This window comes from Postia placenta (assembly GCF_002117355.1).
Source record: "Postia placenta MAD-698-R-SB12 unplaced genomic scaffold POSPLAscaffold_18, whole genome shotgun sequence".
Lineage (NCBI taxonomy): Eukaryota > Fungi > Basidiomycota > Agaricomycetes > Polyporales > Adustoporiaceae > Rhodonia > Rhodonia placenta.
This window is the reverse complement of record NW_020169849.1, coordinates 323,275-347,627: the sequence shown is the minus strand read 5'-3', so window position 1 is coordinate 347,627 and position 24,353 is coordinate 323,275. Positions and strand designations below refer to the sequence as shown.

The 24,353-nt window shown below is 55.4% G+C and overlaps 9 protein-coding genes across 9 annotated transcripts in view; 5 read left to right on the top strand and 4 right to left on the bottom strand.

Moving 5' to 3' along the window:
- Positions 1 to 3,829: 3,829 nt before the first annotated feature.
- POSPLADRAFT_1156721 (hypothetical protein) lies at positions 3,830 to 5,552 on the bottom strand (the record flags this gene model as incomplete). The annotated part of the gene is made up of 11 exons (XM_024487096.1): positions 3,830 to 4,021; positions 4,072 to 4,116; positions 4,173 to 4,291; positions 4,342 to 4,475; positions 4,534 to 4,717; positions 4,768 to 4,793; positions 4,851 to 4,962; positions 5,013 to 5,043; positions 5,097 to 5,194; positions 5,259 to 5,286; positions 5,337 to 5,552. The coding sequence occupies 11 exons, from the start codon at positions 5,550 to 5,552 to the stop codon at positions 3,830 to 3,832; spliced, it is 1,185 nt and encodes a 394-aa protein (XP_024334215.1).
- A 1,935-nt stretch (positions 5,553 to 7,487) lies between these two features.
- On the bottom strand, positions 7,488 to 8,442 carry POSPLADRAFT_1157065 (hypothetical protein; the record flags this gene model as incomplete). Its single annotated transcript, XM_024487129.1, has 5 exons — positions 7,488 to 7,620; positions 7,676 to 7,749; positions 7,805 to 7,995; positions 8,055 to 8,124; positions 8,182 to 8,442. The coding sequence occupies 5 exons, from the start codon at positions 8,440 to 8,442 to the stop codon at positions 7,488 to 7,490; spliced, it is 729 nt and encodes a 242-aa protein (XP_024334214.1).
- A 148-nt stretch (positions 8,443 to 8,590) lies between these two features.
- On the top strand, positions 8,591 to 9,629 carry POSPLADRAFT_1041656 (hypothetical protein). The gene is made up of 2 exons (XM_024477950.1): positions 8,591 to 8,813; positions 8,866 to 9,629. The coding sequence occupies exons 1-2, from the start codon at positions 8,646 to 8,648 to the stop codon at positions 9,355 to 9,357; spliced, it is 660 nt and encodes a 219-aa protein (XP_024334213.1). The 5' UTR covers positions 8,591 to 8,645; the 3' UTR covers positions 9,358 to 9,629.
- On the bottom strand, positions 9,625 to 10,326 carry POSPLADRAFT_1174469 (hypothetical protein). The gene is made up of 5 exons (XM_024488291.1): positions 10,203 to 10,326; positions 10,124 to 10,141; positions 10,029 to 10,068; positions 9,862 to 9,963; positions 9,625 to 9,803 (listed from the first exon to the last, which is right to left on the bottom strand). The coding sequence occupies exons 1-5, from the start codon at positions 10,300 to 10,302 to the stop codon at positions 9,710 to 9,712; spliced, it is 354 nt and encodes a 117-aa protein (XP_024334212.1). The 5' UTR covers positions 10,303 to 10,326; the 3' UTR covers positions 9,625 to 9,709.
- A 223-nt stretch (positions 10,327 to 10,549) lies between these two features.
- POSPLADRAFT_1061624 (hypothetical protein) lies at positions 10,550 to 12,510 on the top strand (the record flags this gene model as incomplete). The annotated part of the gene is made up of 5 exons (XM_024481405.1): positions 10,550 to 11,128; positions 11,186 to 11,303; positions 11,365 to 12,071; positions 12,125 to 12,295; positions 12,352 to 12,510. 5 exons carry the CDS (start codon positions 10,550 to 10,552, stop codon positions 12,508 to 12,510), a joined length of 1,734 nt encoding a protein of 577 aa, XP_024334211.1.
- Positions 12,511 to 12,765: 255 nt separating this feature from the next.
- Positions 12,766 to 14,602, top strand: POSPLADRAFT_1185904 (hypothetical protein; the record flags this gene model as incomplete). Its single annotated transcript, XM_024489188.1, has 8 exons — positions 12,766 to 12,901; positions 12,954 to 13,024; positions 13,085 to 13,246; positions 13,295 to 13,418; positions 13,469 to 13,662; positions 13,716 to 14,145; positions 14,207 to 14,346; positions 14,399 to 14,602. The coding sequence occupies 8 exons, from the start codon at positions 12,766 to 12,768 to the stop codon at positions 14,498 to 14,500; spliced, it is 1,359 nt and encodes a 452-aa protein (XP_024334210.1). The 3' UTR covers positions 14,501 to 14,602.
- A 195-nt stretch (positions 14,603 to 14,797) lies between these two features.
- POSPLADRAFT_1050080 (hypothetical protein) lies at positions 14,798 to 15,389 on the bottom strand (the record flags this gene model as incomplete). Its single annotated transcript, XM_024479905.1, has 3 exons — positions 14,798 to 14,874; positions 14,925 to 15,046; positions 15,097 to 15,389. 3 exons carry the CDS (start codon positions 15,387 to 15,389, stop codon positions 14,798 to 14,800), a joined length of 492 nt encoding a protein of 163 aa, XP_024334209.1.
- A 4,378-nt stretch (positions 15,390 to 19,767) lies between these two features.
- On the top strand, positions 19,768 to 21,514 carry POSPLADRAFT_1041654 (hypothetical protein). The gene is made up of 9 exons (XM_024477949.1): positions 19,768 to 20,099; positions 20,319 to 20,437; positions 20,505 to 20,679; positions 20,740 to 20,816; positions 20,879 to 20,909; positions 20,962 to 21,029; positions 21,093 to 21,143; positions 21,210 to 21,273; positions 21,337 to 21,514. Exons 1-9 carry the CDS (start codon positions 19,966 to 19,968, stop codon positions 21,416 to 21,418), a joined length of 801 nt encoding a protein of 266 aa, XP_024334208.1. The 5' UTR covers positions 19,768 to 19,965; the 3' UTR covers positions 21,419 to 21,514.
- A 2,279-nt stretch (positions 21,515 to 23,793) lies between these two features.
- The window catches only part of POSPLADRAFT_1156765 (hypothetical protein), a gene marked incomplete at both ends in the record, with an annotated part of 2,195 nt that continues 1,635 nt past the window's right edge, over positions 23,794 to 24,353 (top strand). The window contains 2 exons of the mRNA XM_024487104.1: positions 23,794 to 23,958; positions 24,232 to 24,338. Of these exons, the coding sequence (XP_024334207.1) occupies positions 23,794 to 23,958; positions 24,232 to 24,338 (272 nt within the window). The remainder of the gene's footprint in view (positions 23,959 to 24,231; positions 24,339 to 24,353) is intronic.

Below are 24,353 nucleotides of genomic sequence, written 5' to 3'. Positions count from 1 at the left end.
ACGAGTTGGTACGGTGTCTAGCCGTTTTTTAATTTTTTCCTTTTCGCGGGCTCGAACCCGCGACCTCTGTACCACCTGCCTGATATGGACGCGTCGTTATCTACTGTACGATTAGATTAGATGGGCGGCAGTGCGCGGCACAGCTCGGGCTCCGCTGACACAGCCGCTCTAACTCACCGGCCCCCGGGGCCGCGTCGGCATGCTGCGCACGGACCAACGTGCACAGCCTGCCCTAATCTCCCCATGTATATAAGCTGGCCTCTGCTGCCCTAGGGACCTCAGTTTCGACCTCTTGTCCCTAGGTCAGTAAGCCCCCAGTTGTATTCTCTTTGCTTACTTAACTAATATACTATCTTGTCCCTAGCCTTAGGTTTGAGCCTCGCTCACCATCGCTTCGGTGAGAACCAGTCGGACGCCCCTCGCTTCTAGATATTTCCCTGTCGCTTGACCTCAAGTCGCGACAGGCTGTGTCAGCGGAGCCTGAGCTGTGCCGTGCACTGCTGTCCTATCTAATCTGATTGTACAGTAGATAACGACGCGTCCATATCGGGCATATAGTACAGAGGTCGCGGGTTCGAGCCCGCAAAAAGGAAAAAATTAAAAAACGGCTAGACGCCGTACCAACTCGTGACATCCGGAGAGGACCCCCAAATATTGGGGAGGAACCATGATCCCATTCTGGACAAATCTGGGCAATTTTGGACCCTGATCCCTGATCTTTTCCCAAACAAAACCAGTCTGTCATAACCCTCATCCCTGGTACAATTTCCAGACATACTCCAGCCAATGCTGGAAGCCTGATCTGCATCAGGAAAAATGCCCGAACCTACATAGCTCTATGTAGGTCCTGTAGACCGCATAGAGCGATAGACTTCCCCCCGATTATGTAGTGCTATGTAGATGCGCCTGATCTCGCAAAGTGCTATGTAGCACCATAGACCGCGAGGCTCGTAGGCTCCATAGCACCAGTAGTCACTGTCCTTCAATCAATTGATCATCATTATCGGATTCTTTGGGTCTCACAGGGCATAAATTTAGATTTGCATTCTTATTGGTAATAATAATGATTGTAATTACAAGCTGTGAGCGACTAGCAGAATCGTACTACTACATGCCTCCGCATACAAAAATACACACTAGCTGTAATCTATAGAAGCTGCGACATTGAGACTACCACCGCGCAAGCTATGGTGTGTACTCCCCTGCGCCATAGATACAAGCCAAATGCGGCACGGAACCTTAGGGAAATATGACATTACTACCGCCTTCCACTTAGCCTGCGCCGCACGATATTGGTACTGTGGAGCAGCTGGCAGGTGCATTAGCTATGGTGGTATCTAGACACATCAATCCACGACTTACCCTAGTATCCTCCTGACATAGATGTTCCGTAGCGTGCAATTCTATGCGGAAGGGACTACTTACGAAGTCCCACTCAATGGCAGTGGACGGGGCAGAAGAACGAAGACACATCTGACTTGGAGTCAGCACTTTATTGTCCATGGCGCTGTCGACCATATGGCACCGGAGCTTCCTATATGAGACTATGAGGACCTACTGAGACTACGAGGGCCTACTGAGACTACGAGGACCTACTAAGTACTATGTAGAAACAACCGTTTCATGAAGTGAAGATGCGATACAATCAGTTCGTTCTGAACATTTCTGATCAAATCAAAACCGCGTGGACCGCATGGACCATGGTGTTGGATCACATGGCAGATTGCCATATTGAGTGACTCCATTAGCCGCCTCGCTGCCGTAGACACGCAATTTCTACAGAGACCTATGTAGACCTACATAGATCGCGCTATCTACAGAGTAGTATATAGATTACGGGTTTCTACAGAGTGCTATGTAGAAACAAGGTTTCTACCAAAAGAAAACATCGTTTGCAGATGTGAAGACGGACAAGCCTGCTCCGTGCTTATGCTTGGCCAGGTTTGCATGTCCACCATCATGTGACATGCATGCAAACAATCCCACGATGTCGTGTCATGTCACACTCGAGGATAATATATTAAATGTCAGTATTTCTGCACCCTGTACATGTCTACTTATAGTCTCAAAATGTGGGATCATTAGCGGCCGGTATTCTAAGTGCCTCTCATTTGTGCACATTTCATCAGATTGTTTTTTTTTGCCATCTATATAGTTCACATCACATAACTACAGATGAGCACATTCTCAAACTTGACAATGCCACTTTTTCTGAGCACCTCAAGCTGCCTATCTCATACTACGGCAGTGAAAATGCTTGGTGCTGCGCGCAAGAAGACAAAGAAAGCAGCCACCTCTAAAATCACACAGGTCCAGGGGACAAAGGTGCTTGAACAGAGTTCATATTGCGAAGCTACATAGCACAAGTACGAGTGTCCAGTCCACATTACGATGTCAGAATTGAAGTCGGGAGCGAAATTGTGTTTCTGGGAACCCTGATCCACCATTTGCCGATTTTCAACACCCTGGTCCAAAAAGATACGAATTCCGGACATGTTTGCCTAAATCAGGCCGCAGCCAGATTTTTTCCGGACATATCAGCCCGAAAATCGGAAATTTCTGCCGTACAAATCGACCAACTTTTGAGAAATTGGGATCAGGGTTCCCCCCCTATATTCGGGGGTCCTCTTCGGAGTCGGGCGATCTCCACGCGCATGGGTGCAAACTTTCTTTCCCTTGTCTTGGCGCTCCGAGTCTTTCCTTCTCATACCCAAAAGAGTGATGCACTCGAGAACGTCTGGGCGTACGTACGGGACGTCTCCGCTCTGCCTGTGTTGTCACCGAATCATAAATGAAGATGCTCGCTAGCCTAGGTGATGCACGACTGTCTCCCTAGCTTCCCACTCCAGCCATCTGACACTTCCGAGCGTTCGACGTCTCCACAGGCGCATCTCAGATGTTCTGCCGCCTTCGCATTGGCCTGGGATTTTGTTTGAAATAAATTGACACTGTCAATTTGTCGATTCACGTCATCCGAGCGCGAGCGCCCTTCATGCACTACATGATGCCGTCACGCCGCATCGGGGGGAACTGCAGGTGTAATGGTGCTGCCCGCGCTTATACTGGGGCCTCTACAGCTCTTGCCAATTTTCGCGTCATTCCCCGTTCTGCCTGACGCGCTACCAGACCTCCCTGCAGACACAGATGAAGCCCCACTGTCGCTGCTACTTCTCCGTCATGCGTAAGTACACATCTTCGCGGCAGTTGCCTTCGGATCTGTGCACGCAAGCAGCCGGTGAGGAGATCGATCCGCCCGCTGACGTAGGCACTCTTCTGTATGCGGTGCAGAGCGTGCAGTGGGACGTCGAGACGTAGACGACGCAATTTGTGCATGACGCCAGTGTAGCGCAGGGCCTGGGCAATCCGGACACGAAATGCTGTGCTCACGTACCGCAGACTGGCACAATGCCCTCATAGATCAAGACACAGGATCCGAAGATCTGGCGAGAGCGTGATGGACTCGGCTGCCTCTATCCTGGCAGGGTGTCCGAGCACCCTCCCCATCCTGCCCCAGGACCGAAATTCAGTCGGTACGTCTACGTTGGCCTGTGAACGTTGCGAATATCATCTCGAGTTAGTCGACAGTGACAAGCCCGCTCGAGATCCTCGTAGGTTTAATAACATGATTCAGCCCGAACAGCTATATCACAATGTGTGCCGATGGCCAGAAAGGGATACATTTGTATAGATAAAAGTCATCCAGTCATTGTCATTTATACTGCCGTCAGTACAAGTGTTCGTCCTAGACAGTCCTCGTCATACAGCCGCTCATCCCCCCACCATTGTGATGACACATACGCGCCTCTGAGCGACGGCCGAAGCGAGGGTTCTAATTCGTTGTAGCGTAGGTGTACGAGGTAGGTGCGAAGCCGACCTCATTACTTCCAGAGTTGTAGACGAAGTAATACCGCTCGAGGAAGGTCATGCCGTTGATGAAGTCGAACCCGGTCTCTGCATCGTCACCGAGGTCATTGATGACGAGGTACACATAGTCGGAGCTCCCGCCGATATCCTCGTTCAGCTAAATGCGGTGGTTAGTGAGAGCACGTTGTCGTATTGTGTTCGACTCACAGAGCGGGGCCAGATCTGCGCATTCGCGGTGAATTCGTATGAAGTCTAAGCGCGGAAAGGTATCTCAGCACCAGCCAGACATAATGAAGGAGTTCACTTACGCCACCGATATCGAAGTACACGCTATCGAGTTTGTCGTATTGCGCGGTCGTGATGCGGAGGAGGCCAGTATCGTCGTCGTAGGTCGCTCCAGTGGCCTTCTGGTATTTGTCATATGCGGCTACATAGGATATTAGCGTCGGATACCGTAACGCATGATGTTCAACTGACAGCTCGGAATGTAGACTAAGGTGGTACCGGTGTCGACTATTCCAGCCGCAGAGGACATAATGCTCTCCGAACCGTACGCGATGGTCTGCGTGACACCCACGTAGTCGCCTGCGGGGGTCGTTGAGGTGATAGCCCTACAGAAGTATTTATAATGGTAAGCGGTGGTAGCCGAGGCAGGTTGAGAGTCCTCACGTATAGGTGATAGTTCCGTTATACTTGCTCGAGTCGGTGCCACCAAAGGTCAGTTCTCCGTTCGTGTCCGATGCGGAAGTCGTGGGCTCGAATGATATGCCGACTTCCTCAACGCTGATCAGACCCTGCGAGTAGGCGTTCTGGGTGACCGTCGGAATGCATGCATCCTCGTCACTGAGAGTACCTACGGGCTAATTAGGGATAAAAATGTTTAGATTTGACAATAGAACCAACCACAGGTGAGATCTTCGGGACCGATACTATGAGCATCAGTTAAGCAACATGACTCACGCACACAGAATTGCGCATAGGCTCACCCCAGAATACCGTCAACTCCCGAGAAACCCTCGGAGGTAGATGCAACGCCAATGGATTGACCCGTGATAGAGTACCCAGAGGCAATCGTTACGGTGTCAGTATATTCCTCACCTGTAGACTGATATTCACATCATAGAACCACCCTTCTAAGTCTCACATACCTGAGAAGGAACCCGAGCCATAATCGACAGACTTTGGATGGCAATCAGCTCCCCCACACGGCACATGTATTCATGTGTACGTACGACACTTTCCCCTGTGTCCTCTGAAGTGCTCGTTACGACGTACGCCTGATCAGCGCCAACCCACGTGTTGGAACTACCCGTATCGACGATGAGAGTGTCTACAGGAAGGATACACATTCAGACATTCAGTAGTGCATCACCAAGATCCGGTTAGCGATTTACAGGTTGTTGCCGGATTGCCGATGCCAACCTGCCCGTATGTTAGTGGCACGATCTGACCGAACACAACGATGTGCTTACCTCGACGGTATATTCTACAGCACCATTGGTGGCGCCGACACTGAACAATGTGGCTGCGGCACTCCGAATCGAAGAGTCGCAAGAAGCTCCTCCCGGGCAACCAGCCGCCAGAGACTTGATCCTCACGCGGTCCAACTCGGGCAGCTTAGCCCCGCTAGCCAAGTTGAGCCGGCGCGTAAAGGGGACAGAGATGGGGGCACTGTCGCGGACGAGCATAGGGCTCGCCGTCGCGGCCAACGCGCTGAGCAGGACCACAGAGAGACGAGCGAGCATGATGGGCAGATACCACGCCTGGGCAAGAGTCAAGGGAGCCGGTCCATGCCGTTCCTTTTATACACGTATAGAGTGCATGAGGCTGCTTCATGGTTAACTTTAACGCACCAGCAGCAGGTGACACCTTCGTCATGGCGTCACAGCGTGAAGTACGCTGGTCGTTGTCGTCTGTTGCTTTTCCGCAGTCGTTCGGAAGAAAGTCCGAGAGGACAGGCTGAGAACCTTCAGGGCTTTTCATAGATACGATAAGACAAATCGAACGGGAAGCTGTTCGGAGGATCCCCGTGAAATATCAAATTCTCGGGAGGTATGCCCTGGAGGCCGGGCGAAGTCAGTCAAAGAGAGCTGCTACGGCGGCTATGCTCGACTGTGTGAATTCTCAAAGCAGCTTCGATCGTGTCAAATGCAGAGCGTCACTGTACAAAGTAGCTATAGCCACATCAATAACGCCATCGAAATCTCAGGCACTTTCGTCCACCGTTCGACTAAAGCAGGAAACTCAATACCATGTTGGGGGGAGGGGGGGGGTGAGAGTCGTTTGATAGCAATCTCCATGCACAACCTTGTATATAATGCTTTCACTTGGATTCTGCAGGCTTGTGAGAATTTCAAAGTTGAGAAAAACAGGGAGGAGGTAACATACATTATGACGGTTCATGAGGGTACCCCACTATGTTGTGGGCCATGTTCTGCCAATTTGGTCCAGGGGCTTGTCTCGTCTGGCATGTGAACTATGCACAATCGATCTCGGTGTTGGACGTGGTAATCTGCATATCATTTCACCTTGTATTCACCTTTGCAGGGTTTTCTGCATGGTCAATCTGAGCAACACACGCGGCCTGAGGGACATCAGACAGCTTTCCCTGAAGTGCGAAGAAGAGACGGGTGCTTACCGGTAGCCAATTCAATCCGCAGCAAGGAAGCTATGTGGTGCGCAATGCGCACAGTATCGCGGTGTGAAGAACACACACATATAGAGATCGTGCCTGGATGTTCCCTCTTGCCTGTCCTCTTTCGATCGATCTTGCAGCCTTCGCGTACATACCCAAGCACATTCACGGGTTCTATACATCCCGCATAAAACCATCGGAGCCTCGGTGTGGGTGCATCAGTCGCCATTATCTAGGTGTATTCACAAGATCATTGACGGAAGTCCGAGATCATGCTAGAGTTGGGGCGACGCGGTTTTGATACCCATCAACAACGCACAATCCGTAAGTGCTGGATAGCTCATTTTGTGGCCAGACAGAAAATGAACAATGGATGTCATAGAATCAAGTTGAGGCATTGCGAGCTGTAGCATACCGTGCATCTGCTGATCACTTGAAGGAGAAAGCGACCGGTGAGTTGGTGCCCACAAACGATTACAGAACATGAGCGGGCCGACGTACGCATGGACTACTCGCACGTACTCATGTAGATAAGGCTATTTTAAGCTCGCCTACAGGTAGCTTGCCCTCGAACGTCAGTAGGGGATTTGAGTAAGGCGGATTCCGGCGGAATGTCTCGTAGAACAGAATCAAACGGCGTGTTGGCACAGCGGAGAACCCACAGTCATGTCTCAGGCACGGTCAATACAGAAGTGCGAGATTTCTACATGATCACATCGTACACTTGGGCGGACACTATGTAGTGCGGGACGGTTGAGCCTGAAGTATCATCGGCCGATCACAGATCCCTAAGTTCCTGGCGAGACAATAGAGGCTGGCCGCTTGTATGCCGAGAAGCGCCAGTTTCACGGCGAGCGTCAATATACCATTCGTTGGTAGTGGCTGTGGCGCCGCACATGATCAGCCAATTTCCTCAGCCCAGCGCAGTACGTCCTCAGTTGAAGACACTGTGCGACTGTCCAACTAGCATCGAACAAGGTCAGCGGGATCACAGCTGTAAAGGGGAACGTACCTCATGAGCAGGTCCGTTCCGGTCAGAATTATTTGTTCGCGTATCGTTTGACAGGGTTCGGACTGCTGAGCTCATTTCGGCCAGCTTGGCTTCCAAGGAGTCACACTTCCTGTGGTTGCACGACCCTCAGCTCACATGAGCGGCCACGGGAGGTCAATGCTCACTCGTGAATGGCCCTCGTTTCCTCCCTCCGGAGCTCGAGCTGCCGCTTCATCATAAGTTCCAGGTTGACCCTCGCCTGTCCCGCAATATATTTAGCTCCATTCAGATTCACTAAGAATAACACGGCGTACCTGGACAGGCCGTAGGTCGTTCGCGGCCGCCATGATGTTCTGCGCGAGAACAGTGATCCATTCGAGCTGTCTCTGCCATTCGGGCTGTACCGTCGTCGAGGCTGTAGGTGGAGGAGCCAGAAGAGAGTCCACGAGATGCGAGTATGTCACGAGCAGCGAATGCAGAATCTTGCGCAGCGCCGGCCGGCGGTCTTTACAAAGCATGTCAGGATGCCTCCTGCGGCGTTTGACAGGGCGACAGAACACGCACCCTCGCTGGGATCTTCTGGGTAGAGCTGGTGCCCCCCGAGCTCTTTCAGTGACGGGATTTGCTCTTTTATCTATGTGAGCATATAGAAGATGAGCACTATGGAACAACTCTTTCCGAAGGTACGCACAAACCAGGTATCCCCGAAGACGGTGTACTGTCCCTCCTCCAGTATCCAATCTACCCTGGGCTTCTCGAGTTGCACCATAGGCCACTCTGGCACGTCTGTTTGGTCAGAGAGTAGTTCATACTGGTTCACCGTCGAGATATCTGCGCCTGCAGCACGGTCACGGAGCAGCTCGAGCAATTGAAGGTTGCGCGTCGTGTATTTCGTGTGATGCGACGGCGGTGACGGAAATGGATTGCGAAGCTCAGTCTCTTCTTCCTCCATTTGTGTATATCCTTGGACTTGATAGGATTTGTGGCAAGGGGTGAGCACTCAGGAAATCACTAGTCACTGCTCGCGGTGGTAGGAAGTCAGGCAATGTGGCTGAGGATAACGATGCGCGTCTAACGCGGTCACGGCATCGCGTTTAACAGCGACCACTACCTCCGCCACCACACTTTCTTGCAAGCCATATCTGTGTCTCCACCATGTCAACGCGAAGGAGAGTGGGATTCGCCAACTCGGCCGTGGAGGCATCTCGGAGACAACTCATGCAGCCTGTACCTTGCTGGGAAAAAGTCTGGGCCGCGCCGGATGGCGCACCGCCAGGCTCGACTTTGAGGATATATAAATGGGTCAAGACGGACAAGAAACAGGTATTGTGTTCCCAAGCTCGATGCCTATACGAGGAATGCTGAAGCCCAGCAGACATTCAGCGATGAAGAGGAGGCCGAGACAGACCAGCCCCTCGTGCCTCTACCAGAACCCGACGAGGTGGAGGTCGTGGACGGCGACGAGGAGATGGACCAGGACGAGGTCGCTACCTCCGCCGCACCAGAGACCACACCAGCTTCGCGCGACGTCTCCGAGCCAGTGCAGTTCGACGGCAAAGAAGAACCTCTCAAGCCCGCCTCGCCCAAGCCACATCCACTCTCCATATCCTTCCAGCCACCATCCCCTACCCCCGTCACAGACGACGCGCTCGATGATGCACTCAAGCCGGCTGGAGACCTGCAGGTTGTGGTGGGCGCGGCTAACCTTGATCCGGACATGTCACTGGACATGTCGCAGATGGGCCCGGACGGCGAGGCATTTGAGGGCGCACAGGATCTGTCACAGCTGCAGTCAAGCGATGAGTTACTGGGTGGTCCGCTGATGGACCAGTCGATGGAGGATCCGTTTGCACCACCACAGGCGTGATGCACGGCTCAAGCATGCCTCATCCAATGCTTTTGGCACAAGCTGTCAGCAGCAACGGCGGAACCGTGTATATTCCAGAACGTCAAGCTACGATGAAAAGCGGGGACAAGGGTCTGCAGCGCACTATGCACACATCGGACGTTCCAGATGGTTGTTGGGACTGCCATAGGCAGGAGCGTTCCTCAGTTGGACGCGCATACGGGACATGTTCATTATGATATGGCTCGGGTAAACGAGTCTTCCAGCTGATCTCGCTAAACACAAGTGTCACCAGCATCTTGAAGGACGACGCTAGAACCTGACTACTACAAGGATAAAAATCTCTACAGTTGCACTTGGCAGTCAATGCATTCTATGGGCTTGTGAGGGGCAAGGCTGTCTGCCTTTGTTTCGGCCCAATCATAAACAATGGCAAGTAGGACGTGAGCAGAGCAGTTGCGGCCAGTCTGCGATGTCATATATAGTCAGTCGAAGGCATGCGGCAGATATTCAAGTGCGACTGACAGTACAGTGGTTGTTGCGCTCTGGCCGCCTTCCTTGGTACGTAGAGAGTGTTGGTTGATCCAACTATTGATGGACAACACAAGAGACGGCCACGCTAGATACCTGAGCACACAATATAAGAAATCAATGCCATCCAGAACTCGAACGCAATGTCCGCTAAAACGTACCGATTACGGGTGACCATGATCAATCCGGTACCAAACATGACTGCAACACATGAGTACATGAAGAACACATTCGTGCAAGCCTCTATAGGACTCACTGGAAGCATTGAACCCGTCTTGATGTGATATATGTGAGTGACGCGGCAGAACCAATACAGTGTCAGATCCGTGCCGCACCTAGCTGGTCGTTCTGCCATGTCTCGGGGAATGTAAGAGGAGCCTCCGCGGTGGAATCTCGTGGGTCATCCCCCACTGCAATACCGTTCGCTGTCGACATCTGGATTTCTCTGCAGCAGGCTGGACGTTGCACTGAACTACTAGTGCCAAGCGCCGAGGCACGGATGGAAGAGTAGGCGCGTGAACCCACGTGGGTACTTAGCAAACGCGTGCCACAGACGCGTTCCTCGACGCGTTGTACGCCGATCATTATCCTTCACGATCAACGCCTTGTCTCGCTCACATATTTCGTGTTGTTCCCTCTCTTTCAGAAAGGGCAAATCTGTCGGCAAGAACGCGTGCTCATCATGGCTTCGACAAGTCGAGCTATCGGCACGACGCAACTGCCTGGATATGAAACGCTTGCTTCACACCTCGAACTTCTCTTGACTTCCCACTCACCGTCGTTCATCTACCTCTACGATCCAGAGACTCCAAGGATTGCAGCCTCCGCTGTGCGCTCCGTGCTGCAAACAGTCTCCGAGCAGGAGCCTCTTGTGCATCTGCGATACGCCTGTAGCAATGCCGTAGCATGCTTCACACCTCGTCTCTTCTATGACTCTGTCATCAATGCGCTCGCTCGCTGGACCCCTACTTGGGAAGACGGATGCCAGAACTGGCCGGGCACGAGCGCGGACGGACAGCGGTGGAACGAGAGCTTGGACACGTTTGTGCACGGATTGCGTGACGTCTATGCGCAGGTGCAGGCAAGCGTGCATGGATCTTCTTCCCAGGACAGGGGTCAGGTGAAAGGAAAAGCGAAGGCGAGAGTCATGCAGCCGGAGGGAGATGAAGCCTATAGGCTGGTCCTGGTGATCGAGCGGGCGGAACGTCTCAGGGAAACTATGCCAGATCTCGTCGTCCCCCTGACTCGTCTGGCTGAATTGGTACGTGAAATATGTTCGATAAAGCTCTCTGAGGTGTATTGATGAGACAGCCTCCAGGCGCAACTAGACATTGTCACGATATTTATTTCCGACGTCCGCTGGGAAGATATACGTCCATCACTGGGAGCGTCGCCGGAGCCGTTCTACATGGACGCACCACTGATTTCAAAACAAGGTTGGCTATGCTCGTAATCAATCCTTGTCCCAATGCCTCAAACATTGTTACTCGCAAACAGCTACCCTGGAGATGTTGGAGTCTCTTTACCCAACTCAAAACTATGTGCCTGGAAACATTCATCAAGACACCTATGATCCTGCTCTCCGGCCGCTCTACTCTCATTTCCTAGAGACGCTATACAGTATCTGCTCGCCATTCACCCACGACCCCTACGAGCTGGCCTACATCGCTGCAGCACGGTGGCCCGGCTTTGTCAAGCCGCTCCTCATGCTGCAAGGTAGAACATCACCACGGGCACATTGCAACGCTGACGGGCGGAAGAACAGTAGACAAGCTGGTGACCTGAGTGACGGCGAGGAAGAACTCTCCGAGATCGTCCCGCCCACAGAAGACACGCGCATTCGCCTCACACGCATCTTCACGCCCACGTTCACCGCGGCGCTCGAGGCGCTCTACCCTCGCCTCACCAACGCGGAGCACTGGGCACGCGCCAACATGCCAGACGAGGCCATGCTCGCTGCGCTTGCAGCAGGGCTACGGCCCGGAATTGGAGGGCATGTAGACGGGGCTTTGGGTTCCGGTGTGGACGCATTGCCCCGACTTGCGAAGTTCGTGCTCGTTGCGGCGTTCCTCGCAAGCACCAATCCACCAAAGACGGACATGCGGATGTTTGGCAGAGGTCGCGACGAGCGTGCCAAGCGGCGGCGGAGAAGGGGCGGGGGCCCAAGGAGACCGAAGGCGGGTAGCACGGGCGCGGGAGTCAAAGTATGGGTTTTAGTTATAACGGCAATTCTCAGGTTGATCGACTGCCGTTGCAGATACCACAGCACCTCCTGGGCCCCACGGCTTTCCCCCTCGATCGACTGCTCGCTATCTTGGGAGTACTCCTTGAAGAAAACGACGCGGAGGCGCGACCACTGGCGCCACAATTCACTCTGCCGGGCGAATACACCGATATGGAGATCTCACGCCTGGCCGTGTACGGCCAAGTCAGCATTGTGTCGACTCTGCTCACGAGCGATTTTCTGACGATTTTCTGCGACAGATTATGGAGCTCGCGTCAATGCGGCTGTTGCTTCGCGCCTCTCCTGATAAACTGGAATCCACACCGACTTACAAATGTGGCATCTCTTATGAGACAGCACTCGCGCTCGCGAAAGATGTGGGGATTATGCTGAATGACTTACTATGGGAGGTCGTGTAACGGAGGAATGTTATAGAAATTATCCCCAATTTTCTTGGGCAGCGGTCCCAGGTGTTGTCAATAGCATATTAAACTACTTAACGAATAATTCATGACTGCTTAGATCAATAGATCGAGGCTGTAATGATCGAACTGTGACTCGATCTAATCTCTCCCGATCACTTGTTTTCACCTCGCAGACGCCGTATTCTAGTATCTATATTACTTACCTACTTACCTACCTCGCCTTCCTCCCCGCAGACATACCCGGCCGCAATGACTCTCGACGTCCTGCACTTTCTTGATAACAAGGGCGGAAATGCAGAGGAGATCCGCGAGTCGCAGCGAAAACGCGGTCTCCCTGTCGAGATCGTGGACGAAGTCATCCAGATGTATGCCGACTGGGTGAAGAGTGCGTACAGCCTCACATAGTTTACAGAAGGATCATTGAAGAGGCCTTGTAGTGGACTTTGACGCCAACGGGCTCAGTAAGCAAGTGAATGCGATACAAAAGGAGATCGCGGCAAAGAAGAAAGTCTGTGTGGTTGCGACCCGCTATCGCGTGCACTGTTACTTACATTTGATATATGGGCAGGCGAAGGAAAATGCAGATGAGCTCGTCGCGCAAAAGAAAGACATAGATGCTCAGGTCATCGCCAAACGCCTAGAGGCTAAGGAGTTCGAGCAAAAGATGCGGCAGAAGGCATCGACTGTTGGGAACATCGTTGGAAAGGACGTGCCAGTCAGTATCACGGAGGTGCGTCCATGAGCAATATACCCCGCCTTGTGCTTGATCGTGCCACAGGACGACAATCAGACTCTGCGCACATGGCACCCGAAGGGAGAGGGTGTGCAGGTAGAGAAGAGGACTGATATCATGCCCCATCATGAAGTCTTACTCAGACTCGATGCGATGGACCTCGAGCGAGGTGCGTTGTGCTGTGCCGCGATGTACGAAGATGATTCACAGCTTAGTCAGGAGCGAAAATTAGCGGACACCGCGGTTACTTCCTCACGAATGACGGCATCGACCTCAACCAAGCACTCATTTCATACGGTCTCGACTTTCTGCGCAAGCGCGGCTACAAGAAGATCCAGCCACCCTTCATGATGAACAAGGATGTCATGGCCAAGACGGCGCAGCTTGACCAGTTTGACGAGGAGCTGTACAAGGTGCGTCGCGGCGCAGCACTTATTTTCAGACACTGACCGCTCCGTACCGCCAGGTGATCGCCGCCGACGACGAGAAATACCTCATCGCGACCTCCGAGCAGCCCATCTCCGCGTTCCACTCTGACGAGTGGTTCGACTCGCCCGAGACGCAGCTCCCGATCAAGTACGCCGGCTACTCGACGTGCTTCCGCAAAGAGGCCGGCTCTGCAGGGCGCGACATGTGGGGCATCTTCCGCGTGCACCAGTTCGAGAAGATCGAGCAGTTCTGCCTGACCGAGCCCGAGAAGAGCTGGGAGACGTTCGACGCGATGGTCGCCACGTCCGAGGCGTTCTACCAGAGCCTCGGTATCCCGTACCGTGTCGTCGCGATCGTCTCCGGCGCGCTCAACCTGGCCGCGGCGCAGAAGTACGACCTCGAGGCGTGGTTCCCGTTCCAGGGCGCGCACAAGGAGCTCGTGTCCTGCTCAAACTGCACAGACTACCGTAAGTCGTCCATCTGGTTCTGGTGACGCATTCGCAGGCTCACGGATCCGCTGCTGTACAGAGAGTCGGAGATTGGAGGTGCGGTGCGGTCTGAAGGCCAAAGATCAGGCGCGCAAAATCTACGTCCACATGCTGAACGGCACGCTCTGTGCGACCGAGCGTGCACTCTGCTGCATCGTGGAGAACTACCAGACACCAGACGTGAGTAGGGCTCGGCGGCAGCAAGCTCACCTTGCTGACCCACTATCCATAGGGTTTGGTCATCCCCGAGGTGCTCCGCCCATATATGCAGGGTCGCGACTTCCTGCCGTGGGTCAAGGAGCTACCGAAGACCTTGCAGCGGAAACAAGTTTGATGCATTTAGATGACAATGTTACGAGATGCGAGGGAGAAGAGAATCTGATTTTCTGTACAACTGTCGTATTACCAGAAGACATCTTCGCTATTAACGCACAACGGCTACAACAGAGACCGACCCGTGAGACAATGGGATTATTTCGCTGCAGAGATAGAGAACATGACATGTGAGAATAATATATAGCTATGCAGGGCGAGGGTGTGCTGATGAGAGGTGAAAGCGAAACGCGGAGGAACGCAGCGACAACAAAACAGGGTATGCAACAACAATAGATTGACCGATCCCATGCAGAGTCTAGTTGAGGAAGCCACGACATTTTGCTGATCCGCAGAGACAAGGGATCTTGTCTTGCTCAATAGGGAAGTGATAATCTAACGACCATGTCAGTGAAACGCAGCACGAAAGAGGACACCGGACGCACCGTAGGTGATCTCACTGCCAAGCTCAATATCTTGCTTTGCATAGATAACAATCTTCTTTTCACCGTTGATCGTGATGATCTTCGCCGTGCAGTTGGGATCGCAGGAGTGGTTGATCAGGCGGCTAGGAGAAACAGTCAGTCTGAATACACTGCCGCAAATCACATAGCATACCCCAAGTTGCCCTTCTTCGTGGCGTCCACTACAAGGTCCTCGTCGATTCGGAAGAGATAGCTGCTTCCTATACCTTGCCGCTCGTACGCTTTCTCTCGCTTGTCTGCCACCTGCGCACGAATGATCTCGCCCACGTATTCGATGACCATCTCGCCACGCGAGATCTTCTCCATGGCGTAGAGACCCCAGTCGTGGATGGGCGAACGTGCGAAACGCAGGTGCTTCTTCCGCGTCTGCAATTGATTGAACTTGACCAACTCAGTCGCAGCAGACTCGCCCTTCGACAACGCCATGGCACGTTGCACCTGGTTGATCTCTTCAAGGCCCTGTGCACGCCGTCGAGCATTCGCACGATTGGATCGAGAAGACGTGATGTTCTGCTGCGGCGGATCGACCTCTGGGGTCGCCTCGTTGACAGTGCCACGCGATGCATATTGAGCGACGTACGCGGATTTCTCTGCATGCGAGATCTTGTAGTAACCTTCTGTGCGCGCAGAGCCGGTAACATGAACACGGAAAGGAGGTAACGCGTCAGGATCTGGCGTCGGTGCGCGAGGAATGCCTTCAGGAGGGTCCTTGCCAAAGAGCGAACGAGACAAAGCCAACTTGGCAAAGTAAACATCCTCGTCGTCGTCGCATATTCCCTCTGCAATTGGATCGACAGGCTGAGAATCATCAAGCGTCGGCGTGATCGGCTTTGCTTCACGGACAGGAGACGAGGGAGGCGAGAGAGAAGAGTCGTAGTGTGGCGTAGGCGTCAGACGGACCTGGGTCACCGCAGGGATATCGAAATCGAAATCATCCGCCAACACCTCGTGTACCACCTCTTCGGTCTGAGCGGGTTTCGTAGGACGAGGAGGCTTCTTCTTGGACGATTTCTTCGATTTCTTCTTCTGCGAGGTCAGCAATGGGACAGCCGGCGCAACCGCTTCATCAGGCTGTATCCTGGACTTCTTCGATGGAGGCTCCTCGAGATCACTCATTTCAGAGGTCGCTCGTTTCTGCGGCGAGATTGTCTCCAGAACAGACACCACAGGGGCAGGAGCAGGCTCAGGCTCGTCTTCAGACTCGATGTCCTCGTTTATAACAGCCTGGGGCGCTGCCACATCCTCGTCCTCCGACTCGAGCTCAAGATCACTCTCGGGCTCCTTGACAACCTTCCTTTGTTTCTTACGCGGCGGCTCCGGGAGGGGTTCGTCTGCATTGTCCTCGACTGCGACGGCAAGAGGCAATGTAACTTGGGTCTCCTCCAACGGGCGCTTCTTTTGTTTCCTAAAGGAAAGACCGCGCAAACCTGCTGTACTGTAGGCACGGTCGGCCACGTCGAACCCCCCTTCTACAACCTGCCCATTTGCTGTCGTACCCGACGTACCTCTCTTCGCCTTCTCTTCCGCTACCAGACGCTTGATGTCACTGCCGACGAGCCTGTCCATGACATCCTTCTCCAGCGATGCCCGTAGTTCCTTCAGGATAATTTTCTCCGCTTGCTCGATCAGCTCGTCATCATTCCAACGTGCCTTTGTCGGTGGGACTGTTGTCGTTGGGGACGGACGAACGGTGACATTCACGGAACGGTGGGCAAGAGTACGTGCGCCTGAGTTGAGGACCATGGCTGCCCGACGGGCAGAATCACCGGTCTTGAAGGTAACATACCAGCCTAGATTATCCCGTAGGACCTGGAATTGTAATCAGAAAATCGACACAAGAGCAGCGCAGAAGACAAGCACATGGACGAGGTCTGCCCGGCAAACACCTGACAAAACGGGACGTCCTGACTCACCTTGTCAATCTTGAAGCCGTCGAAGAACTGCCTCACGTCTTCTTCTCTGAACGCACCACCAAGCTGGGATCCATGTCCGTCGATTGTGACGTGGTCGAAGCCGTTTTGCGCCAACTCTTCCATCACCTGCTCGTGCTCCTTCCGATGCGCGTCGCGGGCGGAATACCCAGGCTTCCTTGTGACTGGGGACGGAGATCTTGACGGGCCCTGCATGGAAGGCGAAGCCTCGTCACGCTCATCAGGCAGCGACGGCCAATGGCGCCCCCGCGAACGCACCGGTGATGTCGCAGAGTGCGCCGAAGGTTGTGGCGGGAAAGAAGAGATCAGGGATATAGCATTTGGACGGGCGCGTGTGAAGGCGGACGCAGCCTTACGAGGTTTGGGCGGAGGCGCACCCTTCGGACCATTGGCGACGCCATTGAGGTGTGCGCCTGGCGGCATAGGCGACCCGCCAGAATACTGCCGCCCGTTCGGAGGAGGGGGCAAGTTGGCAGACGGCGGCGGCCAGCCACCGTGCCGCTGGTCTTGGTAATGTTTATGTTGCACACGCAACGGGCCAGCGTGCTGGTTGGCCTTCCATGCACTCGCGCCCCTCGCCGGTGTATGGCTTGACGGGGCGGACGGCGTGCCCCTTGCGCTGTTCGAACCACCCATGTCCTTCATCTTCCCCTCCCTCTCCTTCCTCCGCTTCTCTTCGTTCTCCCTTCTTTTCCGCTCGTCGAGCTGCTTCAGCACCGCCTTCAGCACTTTGCCTTCGCCATCCAAGACCACTGCCATCTCCTCATTACCATTTACGACCCCCGCGCCCGTCGATAGTTTCTTCCCGTTTTCACGCTCGGCGCACTTGCGTGCCTCCTCGTGAGTGCTATAGCGGATGAACACTATCCCGAGTGCGCCGCCTGTCGCCTTGTCAATCTGCGGCTCGAAGGAGGTGATCGTTCCATGTGCGGAGAAACACCGTCGAATGTACGAGTTGGGCGTGAGCGGCGACAGATTCAGCACAAGTATGGCCGTCGGCGGTGGTGGACCCATTGCGTTCTCATCGTGCTGGTTGCCGCGCCGTTTCCTGTGAGCAGACAATCAATCAGCAAGAAATTGCCACGCACCTCGTACTTCAACGGCAACAACTCCGATCTCCCTGGCCGCAGACACACCGCCCGCTTCACCTTGCTCTCCTTTCGCGGATCCCTGACCACGGCAGGGTGCTCGCCCTCTATGACCTCGCCCTCATACCTCAGCAACACTTCCCGCCCTTTTCCCTTCCCCTGCACACGCTCGTCCTTCCCAAGCGCGCGCAACTTCTCCGCGAGCATGCGGAGCGAGCCATCGCGATCCCGATCGATAGTATAGTCGTAGATGACTTTATAGCTCCTCTCTCCCGATAGGTCTGCAGGATCTGGCGGCCACGATGGCAGCGGCGGCGGGGCTTGTGGTTCTGGAGGTGCTGGCGCTGGTGGAGGGGGCTCAGTCGGCGGTCTCGCTTCGTACGGTGGTATTCGGGGGCCCGCCGGCAAAGGCGGGGGTTGCACGGTAGGCTCAGCAGGGGGCGGCAGAGGTTGAGTGTAGGAATAGTGATTTCGAGGAGCTATTGGTGGTAGACGCGGGGGTACACTTGTTGGCGGCGGGGGAGGCGGTGGTTCAATGGGAGGCGGCGGAGGAGGCGGAGGCGCTGAAAAAGGTGGTGGAGGCGGCGCACCTGGAGGCTCGTCCGGCGGGGGAGGCGGTCCTGGAGGTTCGCCAGGCGGTGGGGGCGGAGGCGGAGGCTCACTCGACGGCGGAGGAGGAGCAGGCGGGGGCGTACTGCTTGGCGGCGGTGGCGGCGGGGGCTCAGTCTTCGGTTGTGGCGGTGGGGGTCTTAATTGAAATTTCACGGGTTGCGTGCGCTGTGCAAGGCCAGTGGGCTCAGCAGGGACCCTGCTGGGGCCCGCGCCGTTCGTCTGGGGGAGCTGTGACTGGCATTCAGAGGCGGTGTGAGCGCGCTGGGCGGGCAGACGCAGATAATCACCTACGGCAGATGCGCTCGCGCTGCCGCCGCCAGCTCCTGCGCCCCACAAACTCTCGACCTGCTTCCCCTTCAGCGCACTTCGGGGGCCCGTGGGCGGTGCTGGCGCGCTGGGCCCCGCCGCGGGCCCGGTGGGGATTGCCGCGTGGACGTGCCCATTCGCGTACAGTTTTGCGCGCGCGCCCTTTGGTACGCCGTGGGCGTAGTGCCCGCTCACGCCGCTCGTGAGGCTGCGGGGGCCCGTGGGTGGCGTCGCGCCGAGCCGCGCGCCCGCCGACGTGGACGGCGCGGTCGATGTCGAGGCGGCAGACAACGGCGCGGCTGCCGAGGCCGCAAACGTGTTCAGGAGGGCTCGAGGGGCCCGCGGGGGCGCCTTGCCCGTCATCGTGGGGCGCGGGGGTCGAGTATGGGTGCGGCAGGGGAGGGCGTGATGGTGGTTGTGGTCAAGAGAGGGAGCAGTGGCCGCGCCGCTGCAGGGGCCCTGCTTTCCAAATGCTGCACTCTCATTCTTCTCAACGGCCATCATCGTGACCGTGCCTCAGACCAGAACAAGGCGGACCAGCTTGCCGTGCTCGTTGTACATGACGCTCGCTCACACCGTGCCCCTCTGTCGCCTCTGCTCGCCCAGCCTGCACCGCTTTCACCGCCATCTATCGCCCACGCCCGCCCCGCCATTCCCAGCTCCCCACAATCGATAGCCGCCGTCGTATGAGTCGGTCGTTCGCAGGTTGCAGCGAGCTGTGCGGATCTGACGGGCGGACGGGCGAGGAGGGGGGTGTCGAGATGGGAGAGAGATGGTTGCAAATGGTGGTGGCTGGGCCCGCATGTTGCCACCTGCCCAACTCTCTCGCCGCTCCCGCCTCGACCCCCACGAACCACCGTCTACTAATACTACGCGGATTCCATTTTATCCTGCATGAGATCTGTCTTTTGCTTTTTTCTTCCCTTTCGTGTCGACAGAACTCTGTCATCTGGCTGTGCTGAAAGAAGAACAACCGCGCTCGCTTGAAGTGACTCGATCGCCGCGCCATCGACGCCCGCCCGCGGTCCACCTTGCTGCAACCTCGATTTTGCTTCTTTCAGACGCATGCCTGCCCAAAAACGCACAAGGGCTCTCTTCAGGCCATGCATTGACTTGCACAATGGCCAGGTGAAGCAGATCGTGGGCGGAACCCTCTCAGAAGCCGACCCGAGCACCCTGCGCACCAATTTCGTCGCAAGGTGAGCATTATACAAGCAAGCCATCCAAAGTTTCAGCTGCCCAATCGCGGCGCGAGCCGCTGCTTCGTATCTACATGCCCCTGTACTGGTCGGTAGCGTGGTGCACGGAGGCAACGCGCGGGTCGTCCCCGTTGTTCACGCTGTGCGGCTGCTCGCTCTTATCTGCGGTCTCAACCACTGCGTTTATTTGTGCGCACGCTTACACCGCGACCGACGCAGCCACCCGTCCAGCTACTACGCGTCGCTCTACCGCACGCATAACCTCGAAGGAGGGCACATCATCAAGCTCGGCCCCGGGAACGACAGCGCAGCGCGGGAGGCACTCGCCGCCTGGCCAGGTGCGTGTACCTGCCCATAGCCATCTGCCGCACGGCTCAAATCCGATGCCGATGCCGCGCCGCGCAGGGCACCTGCAGCTCGGCGGGGGCATCACCGACGCGAACGCGCGAGAGTGGCTCGACGCGGGCGCGAGCAAGGTGATCGTGACGTCCTTCCTCTTCCCCGACGCCCGCTTCTCGCTCGCGCGCCTGCAGCGACTCGCGGCGCTGGTCGGCAAGAACCGGCTGGTGGTGGATGTCAGGTGCGTGCTGCAGCGCTGCGATGTGGAATGTAACAAGGTGCTGAGGCCAGCGCGGGGTAGCTGTCGCCGGCGGGAAGACAAGTGGTTCGTCGCGATGGACAGGTGGCAGACGGTCACGGACATGGAGGTCAACCAAGGTGTGTGGGCGTGCTGTCTTGAACGCAGTCTGCGTTGCAGCTCGACCCGTCCTTGTCCGTAGAATCACTCGACCTGCTCGCGGAATACTGCAGGTGAGCGGCCCCGCGTGTCTTCCCGCGCACCCCCGCCGACCGCTTCGGACAGCGAATTCCTGGTCCACGCTGCCGATGTAGAAGGGCTTTGTCAGGGCATCGACGAGGAGCTCGTGCAAAGTGCGTCTGGGGCGCATTTGTGACATGTCTGCGTTGACTCACCACGGGCGCACGGGCTGGCAGGACTCGGCGAGTGGGCGGCGATACCGACGACGTACGCGGGCGGCGCAAAGAGTGTGGCTCCTGTCCCTGTCCACAGTATTGCGCAGGACACGCATGTACTCACGCATTCTACACTAGGCGTCGACGATTTGCGGACGGTCGACGCGCTCTCGGGCGGCAGAGTCGATCTGACGTATGGCAGGTGAGCGGCGCGCGCGCTTTTCGCGTCTCGTAGGCAGACGTTCGCTGAGGCGTCGCTCCGCAGCTCGTTGGACATATTTGGTGGGACGCTGGTGCGCTTCGAGGACCTGGTGAAGTACAATAATGGCGGAGAGAGCAATACATGAAATACCGCTGAAACCGATGTCTCTCCGGGGGCTCCCGTGACAGGCCGTGTGTTGTTGGCGCATTATGGGGTTCTGAATGGTCTGAATTTCACTCGGACGGTGCGACCGCGAGAATCTGACCCCGTCAATTGGCGGGCAGCGACGTGCGAGGATCCTGGTCCGCGTTCTTACCTGGTCAGACTATCACAGCCGATTTCACGAAAGATGTCGCGCGCGTCCAACACAAACAAATTCTCGTTGAGCGACCTCCCACTAAGAACGGATTTCTCGACAAATACTGAGCGTATCGTCTTCGTTTCTGCTGCGTTAGAGTCGCCTCGTCGCTGCGCATGTCCTGGTGCCAAAAGCACCATGAATTTCCAACATTGAAATTTCAACATCTTCGGCACCCCTCTGAAGTAGAATTGTTCCTGCTCGCGAACACGACATCGGAGACTTGTAGGATTGGTATCCCTGGAGATAGGTGGGTGCTATAGAGGGTGTGGTATGCTAGTGGTATGTCATTCACAGTTGCTCTACTTTGCGTTGTTCACATTCTCGGGCGCGATTGTCGTGCCCTTCGTTGCTCCTTTGCACATCTCAAACAACATCCTTTTATTTGTTTCTATGGGGTATATTCTGCCGTCGTGCCCCTCCGGAACCCCTGTACCATCCATTCCATCGCTATTGCATGTCCCTAGTCTCCCTAGGTATGATTGAATATAGATGACATACCACACAGTGGCTAGTGTGCTTGCAACTACAAGCGCTTGGTATCATCTTTAAAAAGATATTGAGAATGAGCTCTACATTACACATGATGTAGACAGTAAGTTATGGAGTGGCGAAGTAGGAAGAAGCATGAGAATGACTGGCAGAGCTAGCGCAAGGGAGGGAAAGAAAACAAGAGTCCATGCTATGGGCAACACTTATGAAAGGTTTAGTTGTGAATGGAAGATGTCTTCAGCACCATAATGAGATGAGACAAAGTAATTCCATCATTATATGAACACGGCTAGGATCATAGCGAAACCCAGACATAAGAAAGGAGGCATATTTTAGAAACACACCGCAGCTCCACCACACCCTCTATAGCACCCATCTACTGTGCCTCCCCAGGTAGTCGGCAGACCCCCCAAGTCGGCAGTCACGTAAAAGTAACACATTCATCACGATCCATCACGCGTAATATTTCAAGGTCCGCTTAGCCAACGCTGGAGGATTCTAAGGGCAGGTAGCTCGAAGCATACAATGAGGTCGCTGATGTGATCGGAAAATGAAACTCCGACACAAGCTGTTACAACCGAGGCGTACACCAGCGTGACAACGGCTTGAGCTGGTCCTCAGAAAGGGACTCCAGAACTACTGCACCGTTCGCTTTCGTTCAAGCTGGAAATGAAAGCAGGCATACGAAGTACTATGTCAATACAAAAGCACGAAGGTGATCGAGTACTGTGGAGGGAGATACTATAACATTGCCGACTTGGGGGGTCTGCCGACTACCCGGGGAGGTACAGTATCTCCAGGAATACCCATCCTACAAGTCTCCAATGTCGTGTTCGCGAGCAGGAACAATTCTACTTCAGAGGGGTGCCGAAGATGTTGAAATTTCAATGTTGGAAATTCATGGTGCTTTTGGCACCAGGACATGCGCAGCGACGAGGCGACGCTAACGCAGCAGAAACGAAGACGATACGCTCAGTATTTGTCGAGAAATCCGTTCTCAGTGGGAGGTCGCTCAACGAGAATTTGTTTGTGGCGACATTTTTCGTGAAACCGGCTATACTGGGACGCGGGACAGTCGACGCCATTCGTGCGCCACGCATCACTGTGGGGTGTGCTGAGATGTTTTCCACTTTTGTGTAATGTCTGCCGTGGTGCCTGACAAATTGCCTGCTGCGCGGCCGGCCGACGCCGAGGGCGCGTGCCGTGATCACACTCTTGGGCCAGGATGGGCAGCAGGAAAGGCTGTTGACTACAGTGTCGAGTGCTTCGAGTACGGCGTTCAGCGCTGCGAATGAGTAGTAGTACCTGAGTGTCCTCAGTGGTGGAATTGAGGGCGGGGCAGGTCCGGATGCATCTTCTCCAATGGGCGCCTGGTCCACGGGCCTCCCATAAAGCGGGACCTCCTGTCCCCGGGTCGCACGGAAACCTGTTTCCGACCCTGTACTCCTACTCCGCCGCGGTGCTCTACCACTGTACTCTTATCATCGTCTTCTAGACACTCCGCCGCGCTCGCCTCTATCTCCAGCAGCCTGCGCCAGCGGCACATATCAGGCAGCTGCTCGCGAATCGCGCGTCTTCCCAGCCTAGCGCGCTCCCTACGCTGGCTCATACTCACACTCACGCTGCCCCAGGCTCCCTGCCGTCTCTGCTCCTGCTTTCCCTCGCCGGCCATGTCGAATGCGCCCGCACGGTGGTGCCCGCGCTGCCAGGCCGCGAGATGTGCTCTCGCGCTGCTCGCACTCGCGCCCGCGCTCCCGGTGCTCGCCGCGCCCGCAGCGCCGTCGCTGCATGAGCACGCCAGACGAGATGCGGGACCCGCCGCTGTTGCGATATGGGTGAGTGTATCTTCAGTGCATTCCGTAATATCCAGTCCTCCCGTGCGTTCCTGCCTGCGCGCGACTGCGAAGCCTGGCCAGTCTATAGGGCCGGCACATAAGTACACGAGCTCGTGTGCCGTCATATATTGCGGCTTTTTGCGCTGTCTGCCTATGCGGGCCAGATATGCGTGCGCACATCTGTCGCCCCTCATTCCGTCCTGCTCGATGGCACAGAGCTTCCCTCTCCATTGCCGCTGCGAGAGGTCCCTGAGCGATTGAATACATGATCAGGAGACGGCACAGGGCGCGTGGGACTTGTATCCCTCCACCCGCTCCAGCAGCATAACAGAGTGTATTCCTGCCATACGGACGACTGTAAAGTCGGGCTACGAAGCCTGGTTAGTCTATTGGGC

Coding starts and splice junctions, on each gene's coding strand:
- POSPLADRAFT_1041656 (XM_024477950.1), top strand. CDS start 8,646: ATGTCAACGCGAAGGAGAGTGGGATTCGCCAACTCGGCCGTGGAGGCA. Junction 8,814..8,865: donor TCAAGACGGACAAGAAACAG/GTATTGTGTTCC, acceptor GAAGCCCAGCAG/ACATTCAGCGATGAAGAGGA.
- POSPLADRAFT_1041654 (XM_024477949.1), top strand. CDS start 19,966: ATGCCTGCCCAAAAACGCACAAGGGCTCTCTTCAGGCCATGCATTGAC. Junction 20,680..20,739: donor CGGCTGGTGGTGGATGTCAG/GTGCGTGCTGCA, acceptor AGCGCGGGGTAG/CTGTCGCCGGCGGGAAGACA. Junction 20,817..20,878: donor GGACATGGAGGTCAACCAAG/GTGTGTGGGCGT, acceptor CCTTGTCCGTAG/AATCACTCGACCTGCTCGCG.
- POSPLADRAFT_1174469 (XM_024488291.1), bottom strand. CDS start 10,302: ATGTCGACAGCGAACGGTATTGCAGTGGGGGATGACCCACGAGATTCC. Junction 9,964..10,028: donor ATCATGGTCACCCGTAATCG/GTACGTTTTAGC, acceptor TTGTGTGCTCAG/GTATCTAGCGTGGCCGTCTC. Junction 9,804..9,861: donor AGCGCAACAACCACTGTACT/GTCAGTCGCACT, acceptor ATGACATCGCAG/ACTGGCCGCAACTGCTCTGC.